General features: G+C 40.2%; 1 protein-coding gene across 3 annotated transcripts in view; it reads right to left on the bottom strand.

Moving 5' to 3' along the window:
* LOC101746084 (dedicator of cytokinesis protein 1) overlaps window positions 1-16,625 on the bottom strand; it is a 69,012-nt gene that overhangs the window by 42,160 nt on the left and 10,227 nt on the right. For all 3 annotated transcript variants that reach the window (XM_012691517.3, XM_012691522.3, XM_012691525.3), the window contains exons 2-14: window positions 16,378-16,549; window positions 11,809-11,911; window positions 11,035-11,180; window positions 9,853-9,976; window positions 8,382-8,588; window positions 8,046-8,140; window positions 6,205-6,345; window positions 5,800-5,923; window positions 4,928-5,134; window positions 4,455-4,553; window positions 3,036-3,212; window positions 2,200-2,392; window positions 1,108-1,256 (exon numbers count right to left, since the gene is read on the bottom strand). In XM_012691517.3, coding sequence (XP_012546971.2) covers window positions 1,108-1,256; window positions 2,200-2,392; window positions 3,036-3,212; window positions 4,455-4,553; window positions 4,928-5,134; window positions 5,800-5,923; window positions 6,205-6,345; window positions 8,046-8,140; window positions 8,382-8,588; window positions 9,853-9,976; window positions 11,035-11,180; window positions 11,809-11,911; window positions 16,378-16,549 — 1,937 coding nt within the window. The remainder of the gene's footprint in view (window positions 1-1,107; window positions 1,257-2,199; window positions 2,393-3,035; window positions 3,213-4,454; window positions 4,554-4,927; window positions 5,135-5,799; window positions 5,924-6,204; window positions 6,346-8,045; window positions 8,141-8,381; window positions 8,589-9,852; window positions 9,977-11,034; window positions 11,181-11,808; window positions 11,912-16,377; window positions 16,550-16,625) is intronic.

Genomic DNA, 16,625 nt, shown 5'->3' with positions numbered 1-16,625 from the left:
ACCGATTTGACAAATTCTTTCACTGTTTGGAAGCTACACTATTCCCGAGTGACATAGGCTATAATCTTTTTTGAAAAAAATTAGGGATCCTTACTAAAACTCTAATAATGTAACCCAAGGTGTAAAAAATTACCTAAAATATTCTTTACATTGCGTGCCCTGCGAAAACTATTCATGATAGAATAAAATAATGTACTACGACTTTGTAGAACACATTATTATTTACAAAAAGTGTCACGACAACATATGTCTAACTATTATAGTTATGCCGCAATAAGTGTTCTTTTATTTAAAAAATAAAACAGCGTCAAATATCGTTGAAATTTTTGTTGACCCGCGCGTAGCCAAAGCGGGCCGCTAGTGTTTCATAAAAATGATGTAATATGAATAACATTTTACGACAGTCTTCTTATAACGCGCTCATAAAACTTCGATAATTCATTAATTAAACTTAGAAAATGAATTATTTTTCGTTTACATTAATGGAGAGTAGAAGTAAGGAGAACTATCTCAGTGAAGTAATGAGTCCGCTGAGAGGGAGCCAATTAAGATGGCGCCACAGTACCAAGTGGAAGAATTTTAAAAGCGCACTAAACTACCACACTGTTCAACCCAACAAACTTTGATGTGTTTAAAACTGCTGTATTCATATTATTTCCACTTCCTACAGTAAGGCTATTTCGGAAAGTCTCCCAACAATAATTTGCTGTTTACAGGTGGACACTTTTTCAACTTGTCCCATATCTACCCTCCATAGTTTACAACAAGATAATACTTTATTGCCTTTTTTGGCTCCGGGAAGTATGCCCATACCGCCAAGGTAATACATTCATGTTCGTTCGAACTAGGCAGTTTATGTATGGCCCAATGAGTTTATTTATGTATAGACAGTAACCCAAACTCCGATGGTTGGATGGCGTGGAGCGCGACCTCAAAGTTATCGGTGTTAGGAACTGGAAGGAGAAAGCCCTGAAAAGAGCAGTCTGGAGAGACATACTGGACCAGGCTAATGCCCACCCTGGGCTGTAAGGCCTAAGATGATGATGATGATGATGATAGACAGTAGCTCATTTGTGATTCTGACGTGATAAGCAAAGGGTTCCCTACCTGCGTCAGTATGCTGAACAACGTGTCCAGTATGTCCTGGAGGAACTTGACCAGCTCTTCGCTCGGGACGTGGAGCAGCTGGGTCAAGGCCGGCCGCAATGTCCCAGGCGTCCGATGCGTGCTCCATTTCAGAACACCGAGGATTTCCTCTGGAATAAAACTCGGGCAGTTGTCAACGTCGTCCATTACCGCGATTAGTTAACGGCGTGTGGATGATGAGCCGGTTGGCCCGTCAATGTAATGAAAATCTTCTTATCTCGACTTACTCAAGGATTTTTTTCTTTGGATTGCCAATTCGCCTTATTACACTACGTGTACGGTGTCACGCAACATAAAAAAAAAACAGAATCGTTTTTTTTTAGTCATAATATAATGAACTATACGTACATTGGCTTACGTTAGATTTTCGCGAGACATACACATAATTAAAACTACTTTTTATTGTCATATCACATAAAATCACAGTTTCCGCGGTTGTCGACGACTGGGGCGTTATTCGACGATATTAGAATAGTTTGTTAACTACCGTACATTTTTCTATAAAAATATTTCTAGACTTACACTATAGACTTTCAGAGGCATGAGTTCTAAGTGTCAGTCGTATAGTCCAACGGTTGCCCCACCCTTCAAATCGGAAGGTACTACTTCACGGTAAAAATAGGCCGGGTGATAATACTTAAGAAGTCGTCGTGGCCTAAAGGATAAGACGTCCGGTGCATTCGTATTTAGCGATGTAACGGTGTTCGTATCCCGCAGGCAGGTACCAATTTTTGTATTGAAATACGTACTTAATAAATTCACGATTGACGTTCACGGTGAAGGAATAAAACATCGTGTAATAAAAATCAAACCCGCAAAATTATAATTTGCGTAAGTACTGATGGTACCTCTGTGTGAGTCCGCGCGGATAGGTACCACCACCCTGCCTATTTCTGCCGTGAAGCAGTAATACGTTTCGGTTTGAAGGGTGGGGCAGCCGTTGTAACTATACTAAGACCTTAGAAGTTATATCTCAAGGTGGGTGGCGGCTTTTACGTTATAGAATCAGTTGTGCCGTCCACCCATCTAAGCAATACAAAAAAGGGTATGCACCTTTCTGCGTCAGTTTAGTGGAGCACAGCTTGGTGGCGACGGTGAGCGTGTCCCGGTGTATGAGGGACAGCACGCCGCGGGTCAGGCCCCGCTCGGCGCCGGCCGGGAGCTCGTCCCGTTTCGAAGGCAGCCCCAGGCAGACCGCGGCCGCTTCTTTCTCCACCTCGGCGGGGTTCGACCTTTTGTTGTCAATCTGAAAGAATTAAAACGTTACATTTTATTGGAACAAAGTTCCTTATGGGACGATGCGGAGGGGTACCCTTACCGGGAAAAAAACGTCCGTAACGTTAGATTTTCATGAGAGCATAGAACGTAGGAATCATGTGTGATGCGGATCTAGTCAGACAAAAACATTTAGTTGCGGTCCCACGACTCTACCAGTAACCATCAGATTATCAAGGACTTTTTGGCGGGAGCGCGAGGAGTGAAGTTGTGTGATTTGTTTAATTTTGTCTATTTAGTGTTTCTTCAGGTTTAAATGTGTAATAACGGTGGTTTATTATCTGTTTAGTATCTGTGAAAGTGCACAAATGTGGGAAAATGAAACAAAGCCGCTGGACGTAACTTTAGAGATTTTACTTACATCCCATATAATCTCATCTCATTTCATTTGATTTCATTCCAGTTGATTAATATCTCAAATTAATCATCTTCATTTCATTTCATCATTTTTCATAAAAAAATAAGAATATAAATTAAAATAAGACATGACTTAAAGGTCTTAGTTACCAGGTCACAAATTCTCTTTAAAAAAATGTATCAGTTTATCAAGTTTGTGACTGCCTTTCTGAATACTTAAGGAATTGTTCTAAAGAATTTAACTGTTGAGAACTCACTTTGTAAACGCACAGGTTGTGGTTGGTGTCGGGCGTCGTGGTCCCTTCGCGCTGCATGAGCCTGAGGAAGGCTAACGCGAAATGCCTCTCCGCCCGGTCCTTGGCTTCGTTCGAGCTCCGGTGTCTGCACAGGAACACCAGGTGAGCGTCTTTGAACTCCTCAATGTTCAGACACACCTGTAATAAATTCATCCATATGCAACTGAGAGCCTTGAGAGGCTATTTCAGCGTAACCTTAACTAGTTGGTGAGCTCACGGGGCTCAAACCTGACGACGTTGCTAACACGAACCCTAGCAAGAGCAGTGCTTCGCAGAATCTACCACCGGATCGGAAACGCGACCCACTGAGAAGATCCTCAGAGGGCTGTGTCTATGGGTCAAAGAGAATACGTTTTTTTTCCCCTACCTGTGGGGGACTGTGTGTCTGAGGGTTAATTCACTCGTCGAGCCCTTCGTCGCAAGCGACGGGTTCGACGAGAACGGTGACCGGTGCTTGAAGTACCTAAAAGCACCGTTAATGGATCGGGAGGATCCGAAATGACGTGTTTGGGGCGACGTCGACAGCTTTCCATTCTGTTAGCAGGATCGGGAATGTAGTTACCGGCGGCCACGTAGAGAGGGTTCTCGTGTCGTGCCGCTTTATCGAAGTGGCTCTTTTTGTAGTGAACAATGATACAATAGTCGACTAACTGTTCATAATATACTAGCTTTTGCCCGCGACTTCGTCCGCATGGAATAGTTCACAAATAATGCTTTATTTTAGAACAAATTTGGTTGGCATAGAAAACGTTATAGTAAGCCAACCTATAGCATATAGACATATGCTGTTGCTATACGAATATTATAAAGCTGAAGAGTTTGTTTGTTTGAACGCGCTAATCTGAGGAAGTACTGGTCCGATTTGAAAAATCCTTTCAGTGTTAGATAGCCCATTTATTGAGGAAGGCTATCTATATAACATCACCGTAAGATCAATACAAGTGGAGAACCAATAAAGAATGTTTCAAAATAGGGGTTTAAATAGCTCCTAAACATTCTATAATTCAAAAATATCTCATATAACATGTCATAGTGTGTTATAAGAGATTGCTGTACCTGCCTGTAACTGGCTTACATACCAGGACTTAATTTTATACTTGTTAATTTTAAGCTTGAATGTTTTGTATGTACTGCTGTTGGTGTGTCTAAATAAATAAATGAAGTGGGGGGTAAAATTTAGCGTTATGCCAAAGTAACTATTCCACGCGGACGGAGTCGCGGGCAAAAGCTTGTGTCCTTATAAAAACATTGTTATAAATTTATTACCAAGAAACACCAAAGTATCTTTATAGCACACTCAATCACAAACGTGATTAAGCGAATCTGAACTTTAACGATATGGACTAAAAATGCATTTTCCATACAAAGCATAACACTAACCTTAAACACTTCCTGCCATCGCGGCCTGTCGTCATGGTAGTACACAAGCGAAGTGTACTCGTTAGCTAACGGTACGCCAGCTCCAATCGAAATCACACCCTATTGTAAACGAGAATGAGTTTACATTACATTGCTGCATGAGTATTAAACATTTCCAAATTTTTCTTTTTCTTGCTTAGATGTGTGGACGAGCTCACAGCCCACCTAGTATCAAATGGTTACTGGAGCCCATAAACATCTACAACGTAAATGCGCCACCCACCTTGAGATATAAGTTCTAAGGTCTCAGTATAGTTACAACGGCTGCCCCACCCTTCAAACCGAAACGCCTTACTGCTTCACGGCAGAACTAGCTAGGGTGGTGGTGGTGCCTACCCGTGCGGCCTCACAAGAGGTCCTATCACCAGTAAAAATTATTGGTTATTCTCTAGATACATATATCATAAATTTATATATATATATATGTAGCCCACCGGTATGGTTCTCCCGTGTTGATCAACAACCCTGGCCACCAGCTCGATGTTCCTCTCCGAAGACTTCCCGCCACCCTTGGAGAACGAGCCGGAGCAGAGGGTCACGTAGAGGTCGTTGCGCGCGTCCCCCGGCAGTATCACTTCGGGGAAGCCCATCTTCCGTGCCACCACCGTGTTCACCACTATGTGCGGATTCTCTTCGCGGATCTGAAGCAGACACGTCTATTCAAAACACTAACCGTAACAGCTGACAAATTGCGATCAATGAGTAACTTTTACCTTCAAAATTACTTTAAAAAATAATACTTTTTTTGTCTGTCGTGCTGACCCTGTCATGAACTTAAGTGAGGTTTATCGAATTATTGTATTGTCGTCGGTCCTTGATACCCGTGAAAATTTTAGAAATTACCGGAAGCCTTAAAGTTCATGTAATATGTATGTACATGTATAATGTATTATTTTATTTACATCAAAATAAAGTTTAGCCTAGTAAAACTATAGCACAAATTGAGTTGCTCTATAAAGAGAAACAGCATTTAAAGCTATTGCTTCACCACTTTTTATGTTTTTTTATATTTCAATATTCAAAAATGCTTTATTATTTCTAATGTTCCTTCTTCTAATGTTTCATTATTCAAAATTCTATTTATGTCGTCTTTGTAACACATTAACCTCTTTTAAGATAAATCGTATATAGGTTACATATGTATAGGACAAGTCATTAAAAATGTGTGAACAATCTCACAATACAATATATGAATCCTTTTCTGATTTGCCCCAGTTCTGAGAAGACGGGCTATTCCCAAATCTTGAAAAAACAATACTATATCAGTTTTTGGACACAAACTTGCTCGAGGAAATGTGCGTCGTACCTGTTTTAAATCACCTTCAACTAGATGTATGGAGACCCAGAGTCCTTGCGAGTGCTTGGCGTCCTTCAACTCCCGGTTGGCCATCACCTTCTTCAGCAGAGCATCTAAATTCTCTTTTTCGTATCTGAAATTCATTTATTTATGTATAATACAGTAATAAATATTCATCTATCTATCTATATCTATATATATCGATAGAAAAATATATATTTTAAATACTTTATTAAAACATTGGACGCTACTCGTTGCTAACGTTCGCGCTGGCCTGTAACAGGTATACTACGCGTATGCATTCTGGTGCCACGTATTCACTCTCGCTCTGTCTCTTTCTATTCCATGTAGCGTTAAACGTTTAACGCAACCTTGTTGGAAGTCGCATTAGAAGTTTCACTTCTATAAACTTACGCGTAAAAAGGCACTTGTATGTGCTTGTCAGGGTTATCAGACGTGAGGTGGCGCTTGATGTCGGCGCAGGCCACGCCGAACGGCCTCCGCATCGCGCCGGCCGACGTGCTCATCGACACCGGCTGGGCCACTGAACTGCGCCTGGAAACGTTCGCCGATATTAGGGTATTTTTCACAGCCCACCTGGTGTTAAACGGTTAATGGAGCCCATCTACAACGTAAATGCACCACCCACCTTGAGATATAAGTTCTAAGGTCTCAGTATAGTTATAACGACTGCTCCGCCCTTCAAACCGAAACGCATTACTGCTTCACGGCAGAAATAGTCAGGGCGGTGATACCTACCCGTGCGGACTCATAAGAGGTCCTACCACCAGTAAGTGCCAGGTCATAGCACACTGTGCAAGCACGGCAACGGCCCCGCTCCATCCCAGCGATTAGCTTGTCATTTGAATTTGACCCTTAAATCGTATGTCGTATGTTTTTTTATTGCCCTTGTAGGCAGATGAGCATACGGCCCACCTGATGGTGAGTGGTTACCGTCGCCCATGGACTTCAGCAATGCCAGGGGCAGAGCCAAGCCGCTGCCTTCCGTATGTTTCATAACGTCAGTGTAAAAATAAATAATAGTTTAAAAAATTAAAAAATACGCTTTTATTGAAAATCTAACTAAAAATAGAAAATGAATTTTAATAAATTTGAATTAAAAATAGGTAGTGTAAGAAAAAACGATTTTATTGTAAAAAAAAGCGTGGGGTGCACGGTATCAGTAGTTATAAATATTTTGTGAACAGATATGAGTAGAAGGGTTATTTTGATAATATCCTGAAAAGCACTTCACGCTTTTCTATTTTTTAGTTTGATTTTCTAAAAAAGGCGTATTTTGTTAGTTTTTTTAAACTATTATTTATTTCTCATTTTTTAGTTGAATTTCAATTTTTTCATTATTTTTTTAAATACTGAATTGTCATCTGTCCTTAATAAGTATGCCAAATTTTGAGTTAATCTGAAGTTTTAAAGGGGATCAAAATCATGTTCAAAGATTCCGTTACATACTAACATACATACGTCTGAAGCTAATAAAAGCGTATTAAAAAGCCATCAGCGGGGTTGTCTGCGCGCTTGCTGCTATCTAACAACCGTTCCTAGTGGTATTACAGATACAACACAGAGCCGTGCCTCAGTTTTGCCGTTTCAGTGTGCCACGACCTTTAGAACGCGTCGCGGGACCAATAAGCGAGTCGACAGACCCTTGTCTTAAAAAGCACGTAATCAACATCCAAAGACTTCCACGATGAGAGAACAATGTCCCGCCATTTCTGAACTCGAGGGATGTTCTCACATCTGTGAAAAGGTGGATATTTTTTTTTAAGACGAGCATACGGCCCACCTCTATGTGAGTGATCACCGTCGCCCATGGACGCCAGCAATGCTAGTGACATAGCCAAACCGCTTCCTATCAATCTATGGTATTACAAACGAAATATAGATTGGTGACGAAAAATAAATCCGACAAAACCCTAAATCACTCTGACGGAATTTAAAGATAAGCATCTACGTAACATCTACGTAATATCACCAGTTCATTAAGCAATAATATATCTTAACATTAGACAGTTAAGGTCGAATATGATAGCCGCGAAAATCACATTTCTTCGTAGATATTAGTGTATAGTTTATTTGGTCTTTTTAGAGGGGGCTCGACGGTCTTTAAGCGCTAAACGTTTGAAATCGTTTAGATCTATTACAATTGTAAAAGTTGAACAAACTCATGCGACCTAATGTCCCTAACGTTGAGATATTTAATTTCAGTAGCCATCATAAATAGTATATTTAGTTACCTGTGATCAACATTTTGAGCGTCCATCGACCCTATTCTCACGACGTGACACACTAAATACACTTTCTCGTTCTTCATGAAGTCACTGCCGAAATCCTGAAAACGATAAAAAATATATGAATTTATGTACCTACAATCAATCGAGTTCTTACAGAGTGAGAGAGAGAGGAATAGAGAGAGAGAGGAAGAGAGAGAGAGAGGGGGGAAGAGATGGGAAGAGAGAGAGGGGGGAAGAGAGGGGAAGAGAGAGAGAGAGAGGACGAGTGAGAGGAAAAGAGGAAGAGAGATATAATTGTACAATGGGCGGTCTTATCAACTAAAGCATATGTGTTCTTACCGTGAAGACGACATTGGTGGTCGCGAAATTTGGCGTGGGCCATCTTATCAGGAGATGTTCAGTCAACTTGTTCCCGGCCGCGTCGTGCAAGGACAGCGACAGCTCGGCCACGTCCGCCACTCGACACACGAAGTTGTGCACTCGGACGCAAACCGTGAACGTCCTCACTCCGGCCGGAGTAACGTTCGGTGTTACCGGCGTCGTTTCCTGGAATCGTTTAGTTTTTTCAATTTTTTATGGATTTTATGACCTGGTAACTCAGACCTTTAAGTCATATCTTATTTTAATTTATTAAATATTCTTATTCTTATGAAAAATGATAATATGGAGTGAAATGAAATGAAATGAAGATGATTAATTTGAGACATTAATCAACTGGGATGAAATTAAACGAAATGAGATGATATGGGATGAAATATAATCTCAGGAAAATGGTGGTCATTTATTGAGTTTTTTTCCAGTGAACTTTTTGGAGGATCCCAAGAAGTTACGTCCAGCGGCTTTGTTTCATTTTCCCACATTTGTGCACTTTCACAGATATTAAACAGTTAATAAACCACCGTTATTACACATTTAAACCTGAAGGAACACTAAATAGGCAAAATAAAACAAATCACACAACTTCACTCGTCGCGCTCCCGCCAAAAAGTCCGCTTTTTTTACTTCGTGCATTGGTATTGCCAGAGTATAGAAACATATCATCCTTCAAATGGAACTTCCAAGATAATATTATATTTATCAAGACCATATGGACGGATGAAGGGTATTTGATTTAAGCGATATTTCGTTAAATACGCAACATACATATTTTTAATTTAAGGTGCGTTTTGTTTGGTATTAGGGTCAACAGTTCGATGTTTTTCATCGATCTTGAATTATGTTTACAACATTCAAATACCTAAAGATGTTATTTTCGTGATTTTTTTTTCAATCTTTAAACTTTAAATGGCTTCCCCTGTAAAGTTGCAAAATTTCGGTTAAGCCACATAGCCTTTCACCTCTCGATATGTGCCCTTGGTGACGTTTGGGTCAAAGGGCGTTACATCTAATCAGATTCTAGAGGTCACGAAGAATCCAATTCGGGAGATTCTGGGTCTGCGGAGGGACTTCGGTTCCCTCTGTATTTTGTAACATATGTTCCATGGGGAGTGCTCTGAGGAATTGTTTGAGATGATACCGGCATCTCGTTTTTACCATCGCACCGCCCGCCACCGGAGTAGAGTTCATCCGTACTACCTGGAGCCACTGCGGTCATCCACAGTGCGTTTCCAGAGTCCTTTTTTGCCACGTACCATCCGGCTATGGAATGAGTTCCCCTCCGCGGTGTTTCCCGAGCGCTATGACATGTCCTTCTTCAAACAAGGTTTGTGGAGAGTATTAAGCGGTAGGCAGCAGCAATATTTGAGCGTACATTGCAGCTATTTAACTAAACTAAAATCTTCGGATACCATCGATAGTGGTTACCGCTCACCATGTTTTTATCGATACGAGTGTTGGCCTCGTCGTGTAATGCGTTCAAACGGTACGTCGACATCTTCAGCGGATCGACGAGTTGACCGTTTGAATTCCTCACCGCCAACTCCATATCTAGCGTCCTGGGTGCCAAAAGAATTCGACTATTACCCATATTATATTACCCGAAAAATAATTGTTTACACGTTTTTTTATTTCTTAGATGAGTGGACGAGCTCTCAGCCCACGTGGTTTTAAGTGGTTACTGGAGCCCATAGACATCTACGACGTAAATGCGCCACACACCTAGAGATATAAGCTCTAGGGTCTCAAGTATAGTTACAACGGCTGCCTCACCCTTCAAACCGAAATGCATGACTGCTTCACGGCAGAAATAGGCAGGGTGGTGGTACCTACCCGCGCGGACTCACAAGAGGTCCTACAACCAGTTGTTGTTGTTTGTTATTGTTAAAATTGTTTACACTAGGTTCCCTTTGTCAAAGACATTTAGAATTTGACCTGACAACCTCGAATTTTTAAAGTCGAACACGATACTAAATTCAATGGGTCTTTAGAAGCAGCCATATCGTAATCAGTATAGTATCTATTCAAGCTCAAGATTCGACTAGATGCAGGCAGGGCAGAGCCAGTCATTATAGTATAGTCTTCGGCGGAGGCCTAGATCTAGCAGCGAACATCTGCAGACTGATGATGATGATGATTACAACGCATTCTTAAAGCCAAAATGCTATGTTTATTTCGTGCGTGACGGATTTCCACTTGGCGTTTTTACAGCAAACATTTCTAGTATTTATACAAATTTCTTATTGAAATATCAGTCGCAGTCTTGGGATATTATGTACAGTATGGCGGCATTTTTTCACGGCCCACCTGGTGTTAGGTGGTTACAGGAGCCCATTGACATTTACAATATAAATGCTGTCTGAGACCTTGAGTAGGAGCTCTAAAGTCTCAGTTTTTACAGTACATCGGCTGCCCCACCCTTCAAGCCAAATGCATTACTGCTTCACGGCAGAAATACGCAAGGTATTGGTACCCACCCGTACGGACTCACAAGACGTCTTACCACTAGTAATTTATAAATAATGGCCTCCAACCGCTGAATACAAAGTGGAAATTAGCCTCTTTTGACTTAACAGCAATCGATGACTCTTGGCAATGAAAATGTTATAAACCTCACCTATTTCCCCTGTCGATAGTGAATACAGATGTCCTGGCGACTCTTCGCAGCTGGTCTTGAGGAAGCGCTCCGCTGGCGGCCTGAGCTCTTAGCTCTAATAACGCACGCATACTTACTTCCATAAATTTAAAACGTTCATCATTATTCTGAAATAAAATGGCAGAACTGTAGCCGATTTTTTGTTGTATTTTTGATGGGCCTGTTGTGTAACAATCAGGCTCAACTATGACTAGGTTATTTTGTATGTAGGCAGTATCTTGTCTGTCTTTCCTCCCTTTCCATCTTGTAACAACAAGGTCCCAAGACCCTGTTAGGTTCTTACTTTGCTTAATAATTAGATGAATTTCATTAATCTATGTATTTCACGTCTGGTCTAAGTGGTTTCTGGTGCCTATTGACATCACCTCACTATTCAGAGATTCATCTTGAGCCAGGACCTCGGAGTATCAAATGTTTTATATAGCCCACCGAAAGCTGATTTGCGTCAGAAATTGGGCAGGATTGTGTGGCCGCCGATGTGAGCTTACAATACGCCTATAACTAATCACAACCATGACTTTTTCTAGAGCCCATAGACATCTACAACGTAAATGCGCCACCCACCTTGAGATATAAGTTCTAAGGTCTCAAGTATAGTTACAACGGCTGCCCCACCCTTCATACCGAAACGCATTACTGCTTCACGGCAGAAACAAACAGGGCGGTGGTACCTACCCGCGCGGACTCACAAGAGGTCCTACCACCCGTGACTTTCATTAATGTTTCTATACTCACAATATACAAGTTCTTCCATTGTTCTAACCAGTCTCGCAATGTCACCGCGATATCGTGAACGACGCCATAGCCGCCAGCTGAAGCCACTACACTTTCGCTGCATCTAAAATGTAGAGTATAAGGTCCTTTGTACTACTCCTATTGCATTCTCTATGTGCTCCAATATGGCCTTACATAATTACCATAAACTATTTAGGCTTCGCTTCGTAAATTAACGCAGTTTTTACCCCTAACGCAAAGTTTTAAAAAGGATCAAAATAAAATTGAATGCCCCTATTAATTTCTGATACATAATCACAGATTTAGACCTTTCTAAATGCCCATATAATTTGTTTATTCGTAACATATTATCTCGGAAATATCCTGACCGAACGACAATTTTGAACATTATCTATGCAGTTCAGAATACGATAATACCCAATAATATCAACTTTTTTTTCATAATACAAACTGTTTCGTACTGAATAGCTTTCAACAAAGTCCCAATGCCATTCATGTTTCCGTTGAAAAACGCCAAAGTCTACGTATGACGTCAGAAGCGAGTTGTTAGAATTTTAAATAAACAGGAATATTTATAACTAAACCATTATTTAAGGTGCTGTCCAATAGCAAATCGAAATCCTCAAAATTCTAAGGCTACGAACTTTAGTATGCGGTTATCGACTAAGGGCGGTGAGCGGTTGTTGAATGATTTTACAAAGCTCAATCCCAAAATGTCCGTCTGTGAATTCGTACTCACAGGTATTTTAGAAGATTAAGTAAGTAAGATAATACACGGTAATCGGTCCTTGATGCTTATAAAAACTTCCAAGTTAATCGGAAGTCTGGAAATCTGTAAAGATTACGTTCAAAAATTCTGATGCATACATGCGCAGCTAATAAGCTCTAGACATCAGTTTGACAAGGAATAAAACAGTTTGGTATATCAAACGGTAAATAGTTGCCGTCGCCCAGAACACATCACTTCGGAGCCTCCCGATCCACACCTGGTGCTTTTAGGTACCACAAGCACCAGTCACCGTCCTCGTCGAACCCGTCGCTTGCGACGAATGGCTCGACGAGTTAATTAACCCATAGATAGGGCCCACTGAGTTTCTGGCCGGATTTTCTCAATGGATCGCATTTCCGATCCGGTGGTAGATTCTGCGAAGCACTGCTCTTGCTGGGACCAGTGTTAGCAACAGTCTGAGCCCCGTGAGCTCACCTACACGTCAAGGAGAAGCTGAAATAGCCTCTCAAGGCTATCAGTATAGGTAGGGAAAAAAATTCTGTCCATGCACCGGTCACCGTTCTTGTCGAACCCGTCGAATGCGACAAAGGGTTCGTCGTGAAAATTAACCCATAGATACAGCCCACTGAGTTTCTCGCGAGATCTCAGTGGATTGCGATTCCGATCCTTTGGTACATTCAGCGAAGCATTGCCCTTGCTAGGGCTAGTGTTAGCTAAATGGTACATGTTTTGGTTAAGCTAGTGTACAACCCCTCGAGGTCACTAATATAGGCAGAAAAATAAAAAAATGGCATAAAAAAAATGAAATGAGGTCAATATTCTGCAAGTTACGCAGTTCCAATACAAGCAACCCTATTATCGAGGTCGTAACATAAATCTGGTTTAATGTTATAAAACAGGGCCAGTAGCGTAATGCGAATATCAATTATTACAAATACTATTTCAATTAATTTAATATCAAAATTGTTTGCGATAATAAATATCGACAAATACATTTGTGCTCCGCCGAGTAATTATTTCTGGAGATGTATTTTGTAATATGGACAAACGAGCTGCATTCTATTCTAAGCTTCAAATTCTTAAAAAATTGTGCTCTACTAAATATAGATTTTTTTTCTACCTATGCTGATAGCCTCGAGAGGCTATGTCAGCTTCGCCCTAACGTAGTGAGCTCACGGGGCTCAAACCGGAGTGTTGCTAGCACTGGCCCTAGCAAGAGCGGAGCTTCGCAGAATCTACCACCGTATCGGAAACGCAACACACTGAGAAGATCCAGCGGGAAACGCATTGTGTCTGTGTCTATGGGTTAATTCGCTAGTCGAGCGCTTCGTCGCAAGCGACGGGTTCGACGAGGACGGTGACCGGTACTTGTGGTACCTAAAAACACCGTTAATGGATCGGGAGGATTCGTAATGACGTGTTTTGGGCTCAATATAGACCAGACTATGCTGAGTTATATGACCGACTCAAAATATAATTGTATTGATATGAATATATTATGTAGTGCTTTATTCGGTTATCGCGTGCTGTGGAAATAAAACTTCTTTTACGTCGACAAAAACTGGAAGAATTCGAAACCTGGGAAACAATATAATGACATAATAAATACGAGATTAAACCGGAAAATATGATATTATTTTTATTAACAAAAGCCCTAAGTTTCTCATAGATTCTAATATTCAATCTCACCAGTTAGTAGTGAAATTGAATTCGGAATCAGTCGTGGTGACTATTTGCCTGTGAAGGCGTAGGTATAAAAATCTTGTAATAATTTAAGATACTCCTTCATGGCAGAATATACATATCTTCATTTTGTTTGCAGGTTACTAGCTTTATTTGGTTGATAAACAATTAAACTATCTATATTGCTTGTCATCTCGTCAGCATTAGCATAATATATGGAGACTTTCACAAACACACATCAGCTGCCGAACCACCAATATTGCTGGACAAGTCTTCGCCAATGTTGGCCAAACATTACAGGCCCACTTTTTTTTTAAAAACAATAACATCACAGCTTTTCTTAACGGACGCGTGATTCATTCGGCAACACATGATAATCGTACCGACGGCCGTTGACCTCAATTAGTTATATTTTATTACTTTTTATTAAGGATATAGGAGTGGGGTGGCTCACTTTCGTTTTTTTTTTAACTTCTTTAAAATTTTGTTATTGTTACTCAGAGTAGATGGATTTTGTTATACAAATATTCATCTGAAAAAATATACATAAGTACATATATATAGTTATTTATTTCACTATCAGGTGAACAAGAATCACTGCAGAAATTGAATAAGAATAGATAATAGATGTTTATTAAATCTACAATTTCAATTTTAAATTTTTCGAAAGATTGGGCTTAGAATAATTAGAAACTCACGGCAACAGTGATAGAAATCATAACGTTATTACATGACAATATGTATATATAATATAGATAGATACTCAGTAGACAGGGTCATGACCTTAGGGTCAGGTAACTTTTTAATGGACTGTATCATATTGCCCGCCGGGCGCCGACAGATAACAGATAACTTGGACAAAGTAGAAGGAAAGAGACCCCGCGGCCGATTACCTAGCCGTTGATGTAATCAAATAACCGCCCTAACTGGGTTGCCAGTCGCAACCGCCATTCGAGAAGCTGAGGACCGGACGAGATGGAAACAGCTCACGAGACAGGCCACGGTCAAGTTTCAGGGACACGACCTTCAGCAATGAAGAAAGCGACGAAGAAGAAGAAATCAGGTCAGGTTGCTCTATCCTCGACTCGGATTGCGAGTGACGTTGAATGCGCCCAAACTTTCACAAAAATTCCATAAAAACATCTCCATATGTGTTTATGCATAAAACATTTATTATTGTTACGTCTTTATTATTTTGGTCACACTCCTATCAAATTTCGAATGTACTCTGTACTCCCTTCTTTCATTTCTGTATTAATCATTTTGTTATTTGCATTAAGAAAATACAGTTTCATCTATGCTTATGCTGCTTAATACTGAATGTATTCGGAACACTTTTCTACAAATCTACGTTGGAATTTCTAAACAACTAAAGTGAGTCGACTATTATCAAAGCCGGCAATGTGACTTTTGGACAATTATTGGTAAATCAGAAAAACGAATTATTGACTTTGTATTCCATCGGCAGTCACAAAACTCTTCTGAACGACATCTTAGATAAATAACAGGTTAAGTATATTAACCTTTATTTAATGCAGGTTTTGAACCGTATTCTTTGAAGGAGACGATTATATTCAAATCAATCTGTATTGACATATCAATAACATTTTTTTGTCCAAATGCACAGATTGCCACCTTTGATAATAGACGACTCAAGTATCCTTTACTCGCTATTTCTATTATCAATGTTAATAATAAAATGTTAATCAATTAAACAGTTAATAGTACTTATATGCTATTTTTTTCACCTTCCGCCTATCTCGTAGAACCCCAAAGCTGTTGTTCCTTAGACGTCTACAAGCCGCTCTGGGGTAAAGGTATGTTTAACCGACTTCAAAAAAGGAGGAGGTTCTCAATTCGACTGATTTTTTTTTAATGTTTGTTACCTCATAACTTTTGACTGGGTGAATCGATTTTGATGATTTAGTCCAGTTCTGATAACGGTATCCATGAGAAAACCATATAAGTCTTAAATTTGCATTAAGTACGTGCGCGACAAATAGATGACTAACTCAATATCACGCCAACCGATTTCGATGATTATTGTTTTTAGTGTATATTAATTTGTTTTGGAATATCTTTTTTTTCTATTTGAAGTCGGTTTTTGTTAAAGCCTGTCCTATTTGCAATTATTTCATAGAAGCACAATAGCTTACCTGTCAACAACGCAATCCCTCTTGACGACATAACTTTTTGGGAAGGCGCCTTTGAGGTCCCTCCGGAGACTCTGACCGCAATACCACTCTTCCGTTTCACCTTCGAGATGAATGAGCTCGCCCACTTCCAAAGGGAGATGCGACTGGGATTTGCTTGTGAAATTGTATATTGCTGCGGGCAAAGTAATTAATAGATTATTATTTTTTTAAGGGATTTTATGACCTGGTAACTAAGACCTTTAAGTTAT

Source organism: Bombyx mori, chromosome 26 (genome assembly GCF_030269925.1).
Source record: "Bombyx mori chromosome 26, ASM3026992v2".
Taxonomy (NCBI): Eukaryota; Metazoa; Arthropoda; class Insecta; order Lepidoptera; family Bombycidae; genus Bombyx; species Bombyx mori.
This window is presented reverse-complemented; position numbering and strand designations above follow the sequence as displayed.